At 41.1% G+C, this 21,543-nt stretch overlaps 1 protein-coding gene across 2 annotated transcripts in view; it reads right to left on the bottom strand.

The window, feature by feature from the left end:
* The window catches only part of ATP8A2 (ATPase phospholipid transporting 8A2), a 668,324-nt gene that overhangs the window by 185,506 nt on the left and 461,275 nt on the right, over positions 1-21,543 (bottom strand). The window contains exon 28 of one of the 2 annotated variants that reach the window (XM_077809582.1): positions 3,147-3,221. The exons of the other annotated variant lie outside the window; for it this stretch is intronic. Within the exon in view, the coding sequence (XP_077665708.1) occupies positions 3,147-3,221 (75 nt within the window). The remainder of the gene's footprint in view (positions 1-3,146; positions 3,222-21,543) is intronic. 2 annotated transcript variants of the gene reach the window in all.

Here is a 21,543-nt window from a genome sequence, read left to right on the forward strand (position 1 = left end):
CAAATATGTGGGGTGCTTTAGGAAAACTTCTAGATCTCTGGTGAGGGTGATGCAAAGAACTGAGAGAATGTAAAATCTCTGGCCTAAAATCTTTTCTCATTTGACACTGAGTTGTGTGGATTATAACTTTTAAATTTTAAAACAAGTCCTGGTAAAATAAAAAGTAAACTTTACTTAAAGCTATTCATTAATGATATAAACAGTTTATTTAGTGACTTTTGGTGCTTTCACATATTTGGAGTAAATTTGTTTTAAAAAATCCTAAAGATTCCCAAAATAACTCAACACACAATGGGGAAATTTCACACATGTTGGCAAAAGTTCCTGCAGTTTCCCAGTTGCCTTAGTCAAGGCTTGTGGATCCAGGCACCAGACTAGATGTAACTAATAATGTCACTAGTAGATGTCAGTGAACTGATAGACCAAGTTTCTATAAAACCAAGGAACAGAATAAATCTTTAGTATTGATTGTGGAAGCCAAATGCCTAAAAATAGCCTCCCATGGATGAAAACGATAAGGGGCTTTAGAAGCTACCATAATACAATAATAAATGAAGGACAAAAAGTCCAAAAACATGGTACAAGATAAATATATGGTTTCAGAGTAGCAGCCGTGTTAGTCCACAAAAAGAAAAGGAGTACTTGTGGCACCTTAGAGACTAAAAAATTTATCTGAGCATAAGCTTTCGTGACCTACAGCTTACTTCATCGGATGCATACAGTGGAAAATACAGTGGGGAGATTTTATATACACAGAGAACATGAAATAATGGGTGTTACCACACACACTGTAACAAGAGTGATCAGGTAAGGTGAGCTATTACCATCAGGAGAGCAGGGGGGCGGGGCGGGGTGAACCTTTTGTAGTGATAATCAAGGTGGGCCATTTCCAGCAGTTGACAAGAACGTGTGAGGAACAGTAGGGGAGGGGGGAAATACAACAAGTGTAAATCTATTTCCCCATGTTCAATGACACATCCACTCCCAGTCTTTATTCAAGCCTAAGTTAATTGTATCCAATTTGCAAATTAATTCCAATTCAGCTGTCTCTCATTGGAGTCTGTTTTTGAAGTTTTTTTGTTGAAGAATTGCCACTTTTAGGTCTGTAATCGAGTGACCAAAGACATTGAAGTGTTCTCCGACTGGTTTTTGAATGTTATAATTCTTGACATCTGATTTGTGTCCATTTATTCTTTTACACAGAGACTGTCCAGTTTGGCCAACGTACATGGCAGAGGGGCATTGCTGGCACATGATGGCATATATCACATTGGTAGATATGCAGGTGAACGAGCCTCTGATAGTGTGGCTGATGTGATTAAGCCCTATGATGGTGTCCCCTGAATAGATATGTGGACACAGTTGGCAACGGGCTTTGTTGCAAGGATAGGTTCCTGGGTTAGTGGTTTTGTTGTGTGGTTGCTGGTAAGTATTTGCTTCAGGTTGGGGGCTGTCTCTAAACAAGGACTGGCCTGTCTCCCAAGATCTGTGAGAGTGATGGGTCGTCCTTCAGGATAGCACAAGAACAAATCCTCACATACACATCCCTAGAATCCCGACCAGGGGTATTCTATCTGCTACCCAAGATCCATAAACCTGGAAATCCTGGACACCCCATCATCTCAGGCATTGGGACCCTGACAGCAGGACTGTCTGGCTATGTAGATTCCCTCCTCAGGCCCTACACTACCAGCACTCCCAGCTATCTTCGAGACACCGCTGACTTCCTGAGGAAACTACAATCCATCGGTGATCTTCCTGAAAACACCATCCTAGCCACTATGGATGCAGAAGCCCTCTACACCAACATTCCACACAAAGATGGATTACAAGCCATCAGGAACATTATCCCTGATAATGTCATGGCAAACCTGGTGGCTGAACTTTGTGACTTTGTCCTCACCCATAACTATTTCACTTTTGGGGACAATGTATACCTTCAAATCAGTGGCACTGCTATGGGTACCCGTATGGCCCCAGAGTATGCCAACATTTTATGGCTGACTTAGAACAACACTTCCTCAGCTCTCGTCCCCTAATGCCCCTACTCTACTTGTGCTACATTGATGACATCTTCATCATCTGGACCCATGGAAAAGACAAACACCTACAAGATCTCTATCAAGCGTTCTTACAACTACAATACCCACCTGCTGAAGTGAAGTGAAGAAACAGATTGACAGAGCCAGAAGAGTACCCAGAAGTTACCTATTACAGGACAGGCCCAACAAAGAAAATAACAGAATGCCACTAGCCATCACCTTCAGCTTCCAACTAAAACCTCTCCAACGCATCACCAAGGATCTACAACCTATCCTGAAGGACGACCCATCAAAAACAGACTCCAACGAGAGACTGCTGAATTGGAATTAATTTGCAAACTGGACACAATTAACTTAGGCTTGAATAAAGACTGGGAGTGGATGTACCATTACACCAAGTAAACCTATTTCCCCACGTTTATTCCACCCCACACAGACACTGTTCCTCACACGTTCTTGTCAACTGCTGTAAATAGCCCACCTTGATTATCACTACAAAAGGTTCCCTCCGCCCCCCCACCCCGCTCTCCTGATGGTAATAGCTCACCTTACCTGATCACTCTTGTTACAGTGTGTGTGGTAACACCCATTATTTCATGTTCTCTCTGTATATAAAATCTCCCCACTGTATTTTCCACTCCAATGAAGTGAGCTGTAGCTCACGAAAGCTTATGCTCAAATAAATTTGTTAGTCTCTAAGGTGCCACAAGCCCTCCTTTTCTTTTTTTTGAAGATAAATATATATTTATGTCGACTAGGAAAAAAGAAGAAAAATAAAAATGTTTAAATATAAAAAATAGTCTGAAATACTTTGAAGAATTTGAATTGCATAAACATACAGAGAACTAATGAAAGAATATTATTAAGATAAAAGTGCTAATATTTTCAAGGCACTATTCCAAATACATTGGCTGTGATTAAAAATAAACATCCAGGATCTTTTGCATCTACAGTCTAGGGCAGATCAACAAAGGCCCTAAAAATGTGTTTGTACTTCATGATATGTGTTCAGATGGTTGGCTGAGATAAACTGCACAGACATAAACAACAATGGAATGTCACTGAGGTTCTGCATATCATCAAGCCGAGATATGGAATACTTACCACATTGTACAGGCCGATGCACCATCGCTCAAATAAAATCTGCCCAGAAAATCCATTAACAAATGCAAACCAAAGCTGAAACAGAAGAAAGTTACACAAAAACTTTAGATCAATATTGCGCTAAATGTTTCCACATATTGAAGAGGAGAGAAGGGTGTGGAATGTGGACCACCATCTGAAGACAGCTGCTTCATGTGCTCTAAAAATAATTATCAGCAGTGTCCCACAGTTGTTTCTTTTAAAGTCCTGCATTTTAAATATTGCTACAGAACTGCTTATTTAAGTTAGATCACTAAGGTGATGGAGCAATTTGTAGTATTGGCATCACTGCACTAAAAAAAAAATCCCTAAAACTATTTATAGGCTACCGACAACTTGTTCATGTACGCAAAGTTAGAAGCTCTCCTGGTTTCCATCACATCTCGGCAAGTGTTAGAAATGTCATGGTAAACATGTTCTGAAGTCTGTAATGTCTTATTTGACACTATCTGGATAAAAACAGCACCACTGTAATTCCTGGAAAGTCTTAGAAACTATTGCAGCCAGAATGCTATGTTGCCTTGCAAGTTCTGCTTAAAAATGGTGAGTAGCCAGCTTCCTTGACCTTACTTCTCACATTGCTCAACCAGTGTCTTGACATGTTTAAGTACATATGCCAGGTGCAATGCACAGAGCAGGTGAGGAGGAAGAAAAAAAAAAAGAGAGATGAAGAAGCATTCAAATTCCCTAATTTCCATAAGCTACACCTCCATTCCATCAGGGCTTCCACTAGCCAATACAAATACAAAACAAATACAGCTAATTTTCTGAAACATATTCCCAGATCTTTGGCAATGGGGATCCAGGTTTCTTTTCTACAGTTCACTGTAGCTACGAATGAAGATGCTTATCTCAGAAACAATGAGTTCAGAATACAGCAGTCCATCTGTCTACTCAGCAACGCAGGCATCCCAGTGCTCTGCTCAGTTCTCTGGAACCCCAATGAACAGAGTCAACTTCAAGGCTTTGGTAACAAGACTCTTTCTGACTCTTTCAAACATCTTCCCCTGGAAAAGTTTGTCTCCGACTTTGCTATACAAATAACATTTGTAGCATTTTATTAAGTTTCTCAGACTAAATGTTATCAGTTACAGGCGCTAGAAATTTTAAAGGAAAAATCAAAATCTTCTGAAACCTCATCTGACCCTAAAAAGTATCTTTTATTGAAATAATCATATGTTGGATAATCAAATGCACTTGTTTCAAGGGAAATACTATTTAGATGGGCAAGAATGAACAAAAACACAGATTTTAAAAGAAAATTTTGGTACTTTAAAATCCAAACTTGACAGTTTTCCTTTTAGCAGGCTCCATACAGGTAAAACGGAAGCAAAATGAGAACATGCTGTATTTTCAATGCTTACACAAGCTTACTTGCATTACCCTCTTTCTCAACATGAGATGGAGTTGTATGGTTATGACACACTATAAAATAATGGCTATGCTTGTCTTTGCAGGGTTTCACACTAGCAAACGCCAATCAACACAACAAAGAATCCATGGTCTATTTCCTTAATATTTTAATGTCAAGGAACACAAATCATGGAGTCTCAGTGTAAAATAATACACAAATATATTTATTATGAAGCGGACATAAGCCATAAATTCTCATGTGTAGTTTGTTAAATACTATTTGTTTTTACAGACTATGTATTACTTTTTGAGGTTATGGAAAAAAATCCTCTGTCTTAATGTTCTTGTTAACAAGAAATACTAAATACAATTGAATCTGTGCAAGCCACAGCTACCCATGCTTGACTCAGACTTGGTGAGTCGCTCAGAAAACTTGCCAAGTCTGCCTGGCTTGCCAAGCTCCTGGGGTTTGCAGTGCTTGAGTATAGTCTTGCTAGACACAAATGGACCGAATGTTATTAAATGGCTTTTCTGGAAAAGAAACATTCTTTTCAATTTAACTATTGCCTGACTGCCAAAACAGTTGGAACACTTTATTTAAAATTCAGTTATAAAAAAAAATATGTCCAGGGAACATAAGGCGTCTGACTTTAATGCAAGGAAATTCATGACTGAAAACTAAGACTGAAAATCCAGGCTGACACACTATTATTACCTTACTTTATTATGGCTAATATTGCAGAGATCTGAGATCTCTAGCTAATGTTATATATTATCTTCCGCAGTATCGAAAAATGGAGCACGTTAAATACAGAGACACAGTCCATAGTTTCGGCCTTAAAGCGTGGTTGCATTCTTTATATGTAATGACTCTCATTTTTGAAAAACTCAGTGCCAACTGTACATGGGCACTTGCACACTACGAAATCAGATCACCACCTCATTGTAGAGGTCACTGAATAGCCGACAGATGGTAACAACTTTGCCAATACTGATTTGAGCTGGATGCAAGCTGGTGACCTAAAGGGGAAAAGCTCAATATTCCATTACCAATATCCTGAGCCACACAGTCCATCCACCTGGCTTTAGAATGTATTTTAAGAAAAGAGCAAGTAACATTTTCAGAAAATGTCCCCACTCCAGTAAGTTTGAAGGCAATTTTAATTGCATTTTTATTGCCTTATGCATAATTATTACTTCAACATTAATGCCTGAAACAGTAGGAACTAATTTATTTAAGCGCTCTAAGGCAATCGGAGAGCAAATCATCTATTCTAAATGTGTATATTTATGATGTCTTGATAATAGACAACTTAACGAGTACTAGAAATGTTTTCCCAATCCTGCTAAAGGGCACAGAAAGCTAATATAATCAGGGTATCAACAATTGCCACAGGCACCAATTACAGCCAGATGCCTTTACTATATAGAGATGAGTTAAATTCTCAAAATATCCTCTCTTAACACACACATTTTGCATGCTCTTACCAAATAAGCTCATTTACAGTTTGCCTAATAAAGCAGGTTTATGTATCTCATATGCAATTCATTAATAATGTATCCTGATTAAAATCCTCTTTGTTTCAGATGTATCTCTCAATGCAAGACTCAAATTCCTGCTCAAGTGCACATAGCCCTAATATAATCCCTTCATTAAAGTATACATGGCACCAATTTTATAATATAGCTAAAGAATCTCTTTAATAAGATTTGAGAGAGTAGGCCTGGCTTCCTGAAATACACTTGACTTACCAAGGAATGTTTTTTTTGCTATTTTTCTTTGCTTATTAACTGTTAAAAGGAGAAAGAAAATTGTTTTTCTTTCAGTAGTAGAAAAACATTTTTTTTCTAACCCAACCCACCCTAAGCAGATATAATTTAAAATTAAAGGAATCTCTAACCTTTCCTGCCAATTTCCCAATTATTCCAAATTTTAATCTGATTTTTTCTTTTAAATTACTAAGACTTATACAGAAAGAGTTGGTCAGATAAATAGCTTATAAGGATATAGAAGCAATCCAACAGTAGATATTTCCTAAATTTTAACGCTAATACATTTTAAAAATCTTGAACAGATTTTATTCCTTCTATTGCTGTCTTAATTTGAACACTATAGTTGATATTTTAGTATACTGGAATTACAAAAATGTACCATTTTGGTCTTTCATTCCTCTCTAATTACACAGAGACACCTAGAAATTTATTTTTTCCCTTGAACGTATTGCTTCTATGCCTTCTCTTCTAAACATGAGCACTGAACACTGTAAAGATCTTGGGCCCTATCATCGTGGAAGACGTGCACTCACCCCCAAAACCCCATAGACGTCAATGGGAGTTATATGGCTGCATGCAACATCTGACATAGGGAAGGGTAGGAGAGATGTCCTGGAGGCCAAATTTAGGCTGCTAGGAAAGAGACTGAAATCCAGGACCTCTATGGTGGCATTCTCAGAAATGTCTCCAGCTCCACGTGCAGGGCCAGGTAGGCAGGCAGAGCTTCAGAATCTCAATGCGTGGATGAGACAATGGCGTAGAGAGGAGGGGTTTAGATTTATTAGGAACTGGGGAAACTTTTGGGATGGGGAAGCCTGTACATGAAGGGAATGGGCTCCACCTAAACCAAAGTGGATCCAGACTGCTGGCACTTAACATTAAAAAGGCTGCAGAGCAGTTTTTAAATGAAGAGATGGGGGAAAGCTGATTGCTACAGAGGCGCACATGGATTGGACAGAGACTTTTCTTACAGGAGAGTCTATTGATAGAGATTCACTAGGTTTTAGTCAGGAGGAGAGGATGGAAGAGGGTAAAGTACGGGCCAGATCAGATGAGAAACATTCACATAAAGAATCTGACACATCAGAAAAGGGCAGACAAATAAACAGTGACAAGTTTTTAAAGTGTGTGTACACAAATGCTAGAAGTCTAAATAATAAGATGGGTGAACTAGAGTGCCTCATGTTAAAGGAGGATATTGATATAAGAGACATCACAGAAACCTGGTGGAGTGAGGACAATCAATGGGAGACAATCATTCCGGGGTACAAAATATATCGGAAGGACAGAACAGGTCATGCGGGAGTGGGGAGGGGCACTATATGTGAAAGAAAATGTAGAATCAAATGAAATAAAAATCTTAAATGAATCCACATGTTCCATAGAAACTCTATGGATAGTAATTCCATACTCTAATAAGAACATAACAGTAGGGATCTATTATCGACCACCTGACCAGGACAGTGATAGTGACAATGAAATGCTAAGAGAGATTAGAGAGGCTATCAAAATAAAGAACTCAGTAATAGTGGGGGATTTCAATTATCCCCATATTGACTGGGTACATGTCACCTCAGGACGAAATGCAGAGACAAAATTTCTCGATACTTTAAATGACTGTGGCTCATAGTAGTGCTGAGTCGGGTATTGGGAAGTGTGTGGTTTGTGCTGGGGCTGCGGACTAAATTTCCTCTTTTGTCCTGGCATGTAGATGCCCAGTAAGTGGAGAGCGACCCTAGAATCCTTTAGGGTGTGAAGAGAGGCATCCAGCTTCTCTGCAAAGAGCTTAGTGCCTTCAAAGGAAAGTTCTTCAACACTCTTTTGGGAAGCTTGACAGATGTAGTCACAAAGCATAATCACCACTGCGGAGATGGACCTGGCTGTTTTGTTGGCTGCACCGAGGGCAGACTGTAGCACTGGCTTGGCCACTAGTTGTCCTGTCCCTCCTAAATAATGGCTTTAAATTGGCCATGGTGTGACTCAGGCAGCTGTTTAATAAAACTGTTCCGTTTTTAATAGTTTATGTAGTTGTATTTCACCATTAGGGCTTGGTAATTGGTGATTCAAAACTGTAGCACGGCCGAGGTGTATGCTTTCCTCCCAAAAAGGTCCAACTACTGCCAGTCCTCATCTTGTGTTGATGGCCATGAGAATTAACAGCATCCATCATGATGGAGTTGGATGGAGGGTGGAAGAAAAGGAATTCTGCCTCACTTGCTGGGACATAACAGTTTTTGTCCACATGCTTGCAAGTAGGTGCTACTGATGCTGGGGTCTGCCATATGGCTTTTGCGGGGTCCAGCATAGCCTCATTAATAGGGTGAGCAATTTCTGAGGACAAGGAGTATGTCAAGGAGTTTGTGGTGGGTGTCCTTGACTTCTTGTAGTGGTATCTGAGGAGTGCCCACCACTCTCTTCGCTAGGTCTTGGAAGAGGCAAAAGTTATCAGCCAGAGATGGTGGGGGAAGACATAAAGGCCTCATCTGGGGAGAAGGAGGAGGAGGATATGCGCCTCATGGTCACCTCCTCCTCAACACTGTCCTTCCCATTCATCCACGATTTCTTCTGGAGGTTCTGAAGCTCTGGACACTGCAGCTGCGCGGGAGGGGTGTGTGTGTCTAGAAGGTTCTTGGGTGGGGCTAGAAGCCTGAGAGGCATGGGGACAATATGCAGCCCAAGGGTCCCACTGGAGCGATGGTGCCATAGAGCCCAGTGGTGGTGCCCATGGTTGACCATACCAAGTTGTTGTTGGTGGGCCCACCTGAGGGTATGCTCAGGAGCCCTGTTGGTACTGGACACCACAGGGAGCCTAGGAGGAATATTGCAATACTGCCTCCTTTGCAAGGGTGAAAGGAACTGAGGCCACTTACCAGTACGGGACGGGGAGGCTCCGGCCCCCGGAAGGGGCGGGGCCTCGAGTGGAAGGGGCGGGGCTGGAGGGGGCCAGCGTCCCCCCGCCAGCCCTTCCAGTCCGGCTGGCCCGCGCCGCCCAGGGCTCCCGTGTCGATTTAAAGGGCCCAGGGCTCTGGACACAGCTGCTCCCTCCCACCCCGGGCCCGTCAGTAGCCGGGGGGGGGGGGGGGGCAAAAGGGGCAGGAACATTAAAGCGCTGCAGGCTCCTTTGCCGCGGCTCCGCCGACGTGGGGGTGTGTGTGAGAGCAACATTAAAGCACGGTGGCGGCAAAGGACCATCCTTAAAGCGCTGGTGCGGCAGCGCTTTCATGTCCCGGCCCCTTTTGCCTCCCCTGTCGGCGGCCCTGCTGGGATGGACCCGACCAGCAGGGCCGCCGGCAGGGGGAAGGGGCAGTGACGTTAAAGCACTGCCGCAGCAGTGCTTTAAGAACGGTCCTTTGCAGCGGAGAGCGCTTTAACGTTGCTGCCCCTTCCCCGCTTTCCGTCGGTGGCCCTGCCAGTACGGACCCTACCAGCAGGGCCGCTGACAGGGGAGGCAAAAGGGGCAGGGACATTAAAAGCGCTGCCATGGCAACGCTTTAAAGTGTATGGGCCGGTGCGGGTTCTTACTGGTACGCAGGACTGACCCGTACCAGCTCACTTTCACCCCTGCTCCTTTGGTTTGCTGTCCAAGTCCACACTAGAAAGCATGGTAGTGTGGTAGGGCAGTGGGGAAGACTCCTGTTTCAGACAAAGACTCTGCAGAGGTCCTGGTACCGAGAAGAGGAGACTCCAGTACGTAGGATAAACAGAGGTCACTTGAGTGCCGGTTGTGACATGTTGGCACCCCAATATTCATCACTGTCATGTAATTAGGGTATGTTTTGCAAAGACATGCTCTTAATCGGTTACTGCAGTATTAACACTGGTTCACCATATAAAATGCTCACATAATTCCCGCACAGAGAATACGTTTGCTCGACTTTTTTCGCTAACAACTATTGCCTACCAGAGTGCTACTGTGGTCCTCAAAAGAGTAGAAAATTACTTTCTCTGTTAACAGCTTGCTATATGTTCATGGGAATCTATTGTATCTCCACACTGTATAATCACTCCAGACTGTGATTTTATGATACATCATATTCTGCTGTCTAATTGATCAGCATCTCACATAAAAAAAAGACAAAGATATGCTTGAGTGTGGTTTTAAATGAGCTGCTGGCCCTTTTAAAGGTAAGCAATATTTTTAGTGACATTTCCTAAGCAATGAAATGTTTCGCACAGATATGCTCTCTTGTGAAATAAAGGACAATAGAGCATTAAGCATTTATTAAACAGTTGAATTTAACAGTTTTTATATGAACTGTGTAGTGTTTTATCATCCAGGTTTGTACTTGGTACCTGATAAGTTTTTAGCTAAGTCCATAATATGAGATCATTTGAAAATGTGGATTTCTCACATCCCTAGTCACAGCAAGAGTAGTGATGTCTATAGTAGAGACCAAAGGAGTTATTTGAAAACAAGGCCCTTATCATTAATCTAACAGCAGCTGCTGTGTGGGAAGGGGAATGTAGGAATTGCCATGCCAGAGCAGACCAATGGGCCATCAAGTCTAGCATCCTGCCGCTGGTAAAGTCTAATGCTGGATGTATCAGAGAAAACAAAAACACATTTGATAGCTAGCTAGTACAGCTGTATATCTGGGGTCTACAGGAACCTGAATAAAGTGGAACAGCTCATTGTTCTGATAAACCCAAATATCTCATCTTATCCAGTAATACCAGCAGATTTAGTGTTACTGTGGTACCAGAAATTGCTCCTTAAAGGCATACAACAGGAGCTTATGAGAAACCAAAAACAATTAAATAAACTTCAATACTATGACCTTACTGTGAAAAATTATAGCACAGAGGAAATTCTTCCAAAATCCTGATCGTATACAGCAATCATCTTACACCCTGAAGCACAGCAGAGCAGCACTTCTATCACCCCAATCTGTACACACTGCTGCCCCAAGCAGTGAGACGGCACCTATGTTAACTTTCTAAATTAGTTTCTTTTTCTCTCTTTCATCACAGTTTGTTGAAAAAAAAAAAACAACAGCTAACTGTCCAATATGTTTTTATATTCCACTGCAAGAGCTCTGAAGCATATAATAAAAGCTTCTTTGAATCCAGCAACAAGCATCCTTTAGTGAGACCAGGGGTCAGATCTGGAGGTAATGTGCTGACAAAAGGACAGTTTAAAAGGGCAAGTATGTCAGGTAGTAGCTTTTACTGGACCAACTTCTGCTGGTGTGAGAGACAAGCTTTCAAGCTACACAGAGCTCTTCCTCCGGTTTAGTATAGACAGCAGGAATTTGGGTGCCACAACGAAGCCCACAAGGATCAAAATATCCCATCTTCCACCATTCTGCGCATCCTAATGGCTCAACTTGTGAGGCGCTGCATACCTTCAACTTCCATTGATTTAATGGAAGTTGAGGTTTCTGAGCAATTCACAGGATCAAGTTCCAAGCGAGCAAGATAAAAATAGCACAATTTTTGCTTCTTTGTTCTATGTCCAGATGTCAGACATCTGGTCCAGTAGCTGTAACACTGATAAAGTAACAATGATATTTGGGATATGTACTGCTAGAGAATGTTTTTCCGTGGTGATATCAGCTTAGGAATCATGTGCTGTTGCACTGCTAAGTGGAGTAAGAAAGTAACAGTATGGGAAATCTGATACAGATCTACATCTGTGTTCCTCTAACTAAGAAACAGTTACTTATTGTGACTGTGGTTCTTCGAGATGTGATGCAGACATGCATTCCACTTAGGTGTGTGTGCGCCCAGCGGACCGGAGCTGGATAATTTTGTCTAGCACTACCCATAGAGGAGTGGCACTTGCGCCTTATGGCCATAGCCCTTTCTCTAACTATGTGAAGCCCTGATCCCCTTCAGTTCCTTCACACCAAATTCCCAGAGACTGGACTCTGATGCAGAGAGAACAGAGGGTGGGTCATGGAATACATGTCTGCATTACATCTCAAAGAACAACAGTTACAGTAAGTAACCGCTTCTTCTTCTTCGGGTAAATGCAGCTGCGTATTCCACTTAAGTGACTCACAAAAGCAGTACCCCCTCGGAGTCTATTTAAACAAAGACTGCAGGACCACCTTCCCAAAGTTCGCATCTTGCTCTGGATGGCACAGTAAGGGCATCATGGTTTGTAAACGTATGCATTGATGACCATGTGGGAGCCCTGCAAACATCCAACACTGAGATGTCACTTAACAACAAGATTGATGTTGTTTGTGCTCTCATAGAATGAGCTCACACCTGTAGAGTAGGTGAAGCTGAAGCCATTTCATATGCAGTCTGGATGCAGGGAGTTATCCACTTAGAGATCGTCTGTGAGGAGACTGCCTGTCCCTACATACAGTCTACACCAAGAGATGAGGTGAAGCTGACAGGGTTTAGTCCTCTCCATGTAAAAGCCCAGACATTTTCTGGTGTGAAGATGCTGCTCCTCTGGCGATGAATGCAGCTTAGTAAAAACACAAGCAAATATACCACCTAGCTTAAATGAAACAGAGACCACTTTAGACACAAATTTTGGGTGTAGCTGCAGCATGACGAGGAATGCAGTTTTTTTACATAAGAAAGGAAAGGGGCAGGATGCCAGAGTTTTGAATGGAGGTCCCATGAGAGCTGCTAAGACCGTGTTAAGGTCCACAAGGGAAGTGGTTTCCACCCCAGCAGACGGAGATGAAGATTCCTTTGAAGAATCTCACCACCATAGCATTGGAAAAGACACATCCGAACTGTCGGGGAAGGTTGAGACTGCAGACCGAAACAAAGGTGGCGAATTGTCTGGAAATGGTTGACCCGCAGGAATGCTCTAAAATTCAGAGCCTATTAGGGCCCCAGTGAACTCTATTTTCTGAGTGGGGACCAGCATTGACTTTTCTGTGTTTAGAATGAGACCCAGAGGGGCCAGTAAGCACAGTGTAATGTGTATGTGAGAAAGGATCGCCCCCCGACCCAATGGACAATGTTTAACCCCCAGTTAGGGCCTCACGGGGGAATACTTAACTAAATACAACTAACACTCTTCTAAGTAGCACTAAGGGTACTACTAACTATATACGTCTATAAAAAATGCTTAACTAGTGAGAGAATGTGAGTCTAAGACCACACAGAGCTCTGATTCCAGCTACGAGCTGTGAGAAGGAACTGAGGGGGCTCAGGCTGGCACTGCCTAATATAGCCAGGGGAGGGGCTGTGGCAGCAAAGCACGAGCACTGCCCCTCGATGGGTACTGCTCAGTAAAATTCTCCAGCTCTGGAGTGCTGGGCACGCATGTACACACACACACACACTCTGAAGTGGAATACATGGCGACGTCTACTCCAAGAAGAGCTATTCGTGACCAGAGGCAGCATTTAGTGGACGAGGAAGACAAAACAAATACAAATATTTTAAAAAGCCACTTTTCTACAAAAACACTCTGCATGTCCAAATCCAGAGGAGGGCTCATTCAGGCCTTCATCCTTCTGCACCAGGTAAGCGGAATTCTGCAGCGTTTACTGCATGTGTGGTAACATGCCAGATAAGACGTTAAAAATGAGGTCCTTTGTGTTCTGAATGGCTGTTAAAGACCCTAAGATGTGTTTTGTAAAAGGATGGATTTGGTCCAGTGTCCTTGGGCAAAATTTTCCCTTTCCTGCACTTTTGGAAGTGTGCCATTGGTGGCTGCCAGCCAGCGTAGATGTAGCTGCAATTAGAGAGGGGCCAATAATAGATTTTTTAGTTTGCCAGCAGTTCTGAAAATAATGTAAAGAACTTGGTTCAAGTGGAACGGAATCCAGAAATCAGTTTCAGGTTGAACAAATCGATCAGAAAACAGATTTTTCTGGGAGGCACTGGACTCCCTTACAATTTTCAGCCCAGTGCGTAGGGTACTCACTTGGAATGCAGGAGAACTGGTTTCAATCCCCCGCCACTGATGTGGAAAAGGGATTTGAACTTGGGAGTCTTACATGGCAGGACCGTACCCTAACCACTGGGCTATAGGCTATTCTAATAAAGGCTGCTCTCATTTTCCCATGGAAGCTTTATCACTGCCTAAATAAGTAAATAGTCACAGCAGAAACTTCAACGTGGGTCTCCTATAGAAAGGAGGTCTAAGTGGCCCTAGCCACCAAATCATTCTGACATGCTTTTGTTAGCCCAGTAACTCTTGATTGGCATTCACAGTGGCAATATGTAGTCATTCATATTTGTAGTCAAAGTCTCAGTGTCAAATTCACAAATAGTTTCAGGTTGACCAAACTGCGTTTTTTGGTGAATAAACTATTCAGCTGAAAAATTTCACTCTCTTCTAGCTGAAATTAGGTGGTGAGAGAATTACTTTTCATATGTATGCAAGCATATAATTGTATATATCTGTACATGTCCTAAAATGCTTTGGGATCTTTTGGGATGAAAAGTGATATATAAGTACAAGATTGATATTAATTTAATACGCCCAGACAAAAAAATCAACGAAGATGATAAACGATTGTATTTTTTGCATAACTTTAAACCTAGGCAATACATTATATTAATGGAGACTGATATTTAGTTTTTAACTTTATAAATAGATGCAAGTTACTGGCATCATTTCCCACAACTCACTAAGGAATCTGATGGCAAGTGAGTCCTTGACTGCTGCAATCCAGCCACCCATTTCATCTAAACAGAACATTTTCAACCATTTCTCTCCCTAGCTTTATTTGCAGAAGTCCCTCATGTTACTATTATAAACCCAAGTTCACAGCATTCACTTTTCTCTTGTCATCACATAAAGGAATCCTTCAGTAGCGCTGCTGAATTAAGTCTATAGGAGCAGCTCTGTAGCAAGGTCATTTTAGTTCTGGAACAGCTGTCCCCTCAGGATTCCAAAGTGAACTTCCAGTTCCCCCTTGAAAGTCTCAGGTTTTTTTTTTTTTTTTTTTTAAATAAAGTAAAATTCAATTTGTGTAAGACCTTGGATTTAGGAGCTTTTACAGAAAGTTTATATAAAGTTTTTTGACAGCTTGGAACCAGTGAAAATAGCAAAATTAGTAACAGATAAGCCAAACCACTAAAGTGAACCACAGCTAGGCTCTTCTGTCACACTTGACAATAATAAACCCTTACAGTGGTAATCTCAAGAACAGCCTATAATTCTCATTACCCACAGCTTTATTAACATCACAACACTGAAACTGAACAGTCTGGTTTGAAACCACAAGGATACACAGTCTGATTTAAAGGATCACTAGGAAGTCTTATCTATGTACTGTAATTTTGTTTATGAATACAGTACAACAATTTTCTTGGTAGTGGGAATGTAGTACAATATAGGCAAGTCTCTCTTTTATAACAGTTGTTTAAGAACTGGCAATTTCCTCCCTACCACCACCAAAGCTCATTAATGAAATGCTCCTCTCTTCTGCTCTCCCCACCACTCCTCCCCTGAAAAATATTCCAATGCAATGCTGGTAAAATACATTTATGTGTATTTCTATATACACTGGCAAAACCTAAAAGGATAGAACCCAAACAAATCTTTTGCCAACATACACAGTGCACTGAAAGCCCACGTAGTCATTTCACTGGGAAAATATTTATTAATGTACTTTTCACTATAAAAAATTATCTGTTTGGACTTGTTTTTGGAAAATGATTAGCTTTCTTTTGCTGCAACATGTAAAAGGAAATTCTTAGTGGCCTGCACATTCCTTTTTATGTGTGTGGTGTTTTCCAAAGGAGTTGAGTTAAAAAAACAACAACAGAAATTCGACAAAATGCCTCAGACAAATAAAAGAAGAAAGCTAGAAGTTCAGATACTCGATAAACACCTTTACACGCTTCCTGAATTCTTGGAGCAAATCTGCCAGGTTTTGATATGTGGCTTTGGGAGCAGAATATTCAGGATAGTACGCTCTAAGCAAAGAAAATAGGATAGGTGCTGTTTTAAACTACAAAATGAATAAATTCCATCAAAAAGTCCAGGCTAATTACTAACTAATTGCAAAATGACATAACATTAATTTCCTATAGCCAATTGTCTTAGTCTCATGGCATATTTCAGGTAAGTTTTTACTATATTTAGTTTATGTATGCAACAGCTTCTGCATATCTGCTGTGTGCAGAATCTGTCACTCTCTCCAGAGGGAGAAATTCCTCACAGTAAATGACCAGCAAATTGCCTTAGATCTTAGGTCAGGAATATGCCCTCTGGTTTCCATAGCTTTTCACCAGGTTCTGTAGGAATACATTAGACTGAGTGATTATTCATCATGAAAATCTGAGATGGCATCTCAGTATATTTACAAGGAATGGACTATTCCAGGGGTTCTCAAACTGGGGACCCCTCAGGGGGTCCAAAAGTTACTACATGGGAGGTTGCGAGCTGTCAACCTCCACCCCAAACCCCACTTTGCCTCCAGTATTTATAATGGTGTTAAATATATATTAAAAAGTATTTTTAATTTATGAGGGGAGTTGCACTCAGATGCTTGCTGTGTGAAAGGGGTCACCAGTACAAAAGTTTGAGAACCACTGCGCTATACAAAGAATGGTATTACATCTAATCTCAAGTCTCAGTAATTACTGTAACTGAGAATAAAGATGCGTTTAATGTTGGGTTTTTTAGGTGATACCACATGATGTAAACAAAACTATAAAGCAAAAGTCAGCCAAGAGATGCCTACTTTTGATTTGATTTTTAATTTTGGCACATGCACCTAGAACTAGATAGATGGATGTGTAACTATTTAACACCCAGACTATTTAACATTATATTAAACAAGTAAACTCATATAGGACTTGTGCGCACTGGTGAATTTATGTACTGGATAGTGTTTTACATACAGATTGTAACATGCACAAAGGGCTAGATTCGAATAAGCAGCTTTACACCTATCCTCTGCCTTTGTGTATGAATTTCCCCAGAATTGCACCCCTGCGGCCAAGGAAGATCAGAGCTGATTCAGAGATGGCCTCCACGGAAAGAACAGTCCCCCCTAAGGAGGCAAGGATGGGTAGGTAACTGTAGCTCACTTTTCCTACCTGCTAGCCAGCTGAGCTGACTGGCCGTGCTGGAGAGCCAGGAGGATATGGGAAACATGCTACGCCTCTTTAAAGGTACTGGAGATTGTATTCACCTTGAACATGGGGGAGCTCTATGAAACACTCTGCTTCTCTAAAAAAGTGCTCTGTATAGTGTAGTGTGCTCCCATGGCACCCCCAATGCAAGGCTGTACCTTAAAAGCATCATCTATCCCAAAAATGTTCCCACAAATTTTAGCCCTTATTGGTGAAAGAAATACCATGTCCTTTTTTATTTTAGTGTTAGGGAATAGTCGGATATTCATGTTACATTATCATCATGTTTCCAGCTGGAGTGTGCAGGTGAGTTCTGCCACTTAACTATTACTAGAAATAATCACAATAAATTAGTTTTCATTGATGCTTCAATTCAAAGAGAGTGAAAATCAGATTTACACAATGTTTCTACATCTGCACTATTTTACCAGCACTCTGTAGTTCTGCCTACTTTGGAATCCAATTACAAAACCTTATGTGCTACTGACATGTAAGCATACTTTGATCTCTTAGAAAATGTCCAGTCTGAGTGGAAAGAATCATAGTATCTACCCCAATAACACTAATTATTAATGTTTATCCAGAAAAAAAAGATGCACATTTCCCTTTGGTGATGTTACCCACACTGTTATAACTTCTATAAGTACTACGCAATTAATAATGCACTTGTAAGGACTCAGTAAGCCCCTCCTGAATTTAAAATCAAAAGCCATTTTAATTTAAAATAAAATAATTACAGCTAAATTACAATTACATACCTTTACAATCAAACTTTATTTCCAGATGAATACTCAAATTCATAATTAATAATGTAAATATAACCATTGTAACATGAATAAATAATGTCTGACATTATTTTGAAGTGCAATTTGATATTTTGCTGTAATTGATTGTACTCAGGCTTTCTTAAATTAAAATGTCCAATTTGTTAAGAAAACTGATCTAATTAAAATTGTATGCAATGTATTTGCAGCCTTATAAGTGCCACGATATTAGAGAGACAAGGTGGGTGAGGTAATATCTTTCATTGAACCAACATCTGTTGGTGTGACAGAGAAGCTTTCGAGCCACACAGAGCTCTTAATGAAGAAGAGCTCTCTGTGGCTTGAAATCTTGTTGCTGTCTCACCAACAGAGATTGTTCCAATAAAAAGTATTACCTCACCTGCCTTGTCTAATTAAAATTGTGTATTTATACACAATATAAATGATGTCTACAAACTGACATACACTGCATTATTGAGGCTGAAGATACTCCTTGAAAGCCAGTATTGGCACTCTGGATTTTGCAGGTCGGATCTAAGCCAACCTCAGTCATATCTTTAAACAAAGCAGTAATATAAGAAATTTTTTCTTTGTACGATGTACATGCTTACTAGCAAGATTTATTACTTATAGACTGACATCTGAATTTGGCCCTAAATCAGTCCAGTGATATTTTAGTTGGTTTAACTTTCACCTTCTTTTACCCCACCCCACCCCTTCAATGAGTATTTCACACCAATTTAGACTCCTTTTTACTTATATACACTTGGGGATTAATTATGCCCTCAGAGATGCACAAACATTGCCCACTAGTTTCGACCAGAGTTATGCAGGTTTATGTGGGAGGAAGGGCTTGATTGGGGGGAGGAAGAGATTCAGCTCTAAATTCTCAAATCATCATACCAATGTGAAATTTATTATTTAAATATTTATATTACAGTAGCATCCTGAGATCCCAATCAGGTTCAGGATGACAACACAAACTCTGCACCATAAAATGCATAATCTAAGAGTTTACAACCTAAGGATTTACAGCCTTTACTCATTTGTACACCACTTCTGAACTTGGTTCACCTCATCTAACTCAGCAACCAGAAGAAAGGAGTGTATTAAGCAAAAGCAATTAACTGCACCACCTTACACATCACCTTTTAACTTAGCTTATACTCTATAGTTACATCCTTGTGTTGTTCTTATTAAGGCATCAAGAGGTTGTATTTCACACTAACATTTTGTATATGTGACATAACACAGCAACGTGTGCTTGGAGTAAACTGCAGCCAGCACTGTCTGCACTCCCACCAGCAGGCCAGAGCCCCGCCTTCCAAAATGGCAGATGACTTTTGGTCTCTGCAGGCACCTCCCACATCCTTACATGACAGTGACAGCTGCACCATACAATCATGACACCCCATATATTTTAGAATGTGGAAATCCAGATGAGATTAGAATTTACATCAAGAAAATAATGACTACTAAAAAACAACAACCCATTTTGAATGGGAAATGGTGGCAACTTCCAAGATAACTGCATTATTGTCTTGACTGAAGCTGAAGTGCTGAACAAAACAGAACATGCTTTTACATAGCATCTTTCATACTCAAGGTATCACAAAATGTATTACAACAATGAATAAGAAAACGATAGCAGATGAAAGGCCCTACCTCAAGTCTGAAAAAACAATGTAAATTATAGGGTTTACAAAAATGGATTCCATCCCTGTACATTATTTGCTAGCAGACTGGTGAGGTAACTGACTTTTGGCTGCATTCCTCTTTGTGCAGACTGGATTGATCTGGTTTTTGTTGATCAATGCTAATTGTCATAAATATAAAGGGAAGGGTAAACCCCTTTGAAATCCCTCCTGGCCAGGGGAAAGCTCCTCTCACCTGTAAAGGGTTAAGAAGCTAAAGGTAACCTCGCTGGCACCTGACCAAAATGACCAATGAGGAGACAAGATACTTTCAAAAGCTGGGAGGAGGGAGAGAAACAAAGGGTCTGTGTCTGTCTATATGCTGGTCTTTACCGGGGATAGACCAGGAATGGAGTCTTAGAACTTTTAGTAAGTAATCCAGCTAGGTATGTGTTAGATTATGATTTCTTTAAATGGCTGAGAAAAGAATTGTGCTGAATAGAATAACTATTTCTGTCTGTGTATCTTTTTTGTAACTTAAGGTTTTGCCTAGAGGGGTTCTCTATGTTTTTGAATCTAATTACCCTGTAAGATATCTACCATCCTGACTTTACGGGGGGGATTTCTTCATTTCTATTTACTTCTATTTTTATTAAAAGTCTTCTTGTAAGAAACTGAATGCTTTTTCATTGTTCTCAGATCCAAGGGTTTGGGTCTGTGGTCACCTATGCAAATTGGTGAGGCTTTTTATCCAACATTTCCCAGGAAAGGGGGGGTGCAAGTGTTGGGAGGATTGTTCATTGTTCTTAAGATCCAAGGGTCTGGGTCTGTAGTCACCTAGGCAAATTGGTGAGGCTTTTTGCCAAACCTTGTCCAGGAAGTGGGGTGCAAGGTTTTGGGAAGTATTTTGGGGGGAAGGATGCATCCAAACAGCTCTTCCCCAGTAACCAGTATTAGTTTGGTGGTGGTAGCGGCCAGTCCAAGGACAACAGGGGGAATATTTTGTACCTTGGGGAAGTTTTGACCTAAGCTGGTAAAGATAAGCTTAGGAGGTTTTTCATGCAGGTCCCCACATCTGTACCCTAGAGTTCAGAGTGGGGGGAGGAACCTTGACACTAATAAATAATAGTGCTACAAGGCAATCATTTATATAATGTCATAGGCTTGCACAGTGCTTCATACACATAGAGATGTGCTGCCTTGAAATGAAGAAAGTACAGGCTACCAGTCAGAAGCCAAACCATAGATAGCCATGCAATGCTGAGATGCCTTGAGACCAGCATTGAACAAAAGACAAAGAAAAGTTCACACAAAGCAAGACACAGAGGAGGCAGAATCCAAAACATGGGTGAACCTCAAGTCCAGGGAAAGACTCCAGACTATGCTATTCCTGTGATAGAATCAGAAAAGGTGTTGCAGTCCAGGAAATCAATTCACTTACAGATTGCTTCTGAAACCTGTGAATACACACTCAGAATATCACTTCTCTAGGAGGAAGAGCAACAGCAGTAACTCAGACAGATATTATGGACCCAATTCTGCCCTTCCTGTGACTGAGCCATGTTTGGAATAGGGAAGGGGTGCACTGATGGAGAACATGTGCTTGGAGGCGTTCTATTGTGAAAGCCTGTTGTGGGTGCCAGGAAGAGGGAAGTTATAGATGCCTCTTGCTACACTTTTAAAGAGGTGTAACAAGTGCTCCCCACAGCAGACCAGAAGAGTGAGGCCATGGTTCCACCTGAGTCTCATCCAGAAACATTCCCTCTGAGGCTGGTCAGCACTACAGGAATGTGTCCTGTAGGAATAGCGTAGCCCCAACTT

This window comes from Eretmochelys imbricata, chromosome 1, assembly GCF_965152235.1.
Source record: "Eretmochelys imbricata isolate rEreImb1 chromosome 1, rEreImb1.hap1, whole genome shotgun sequence".
NCBI lineage: Eukaryota > Metazoa > Chordata > Testudines > Cheloniidae > Eretmochelys > Eretmochelys imbricata.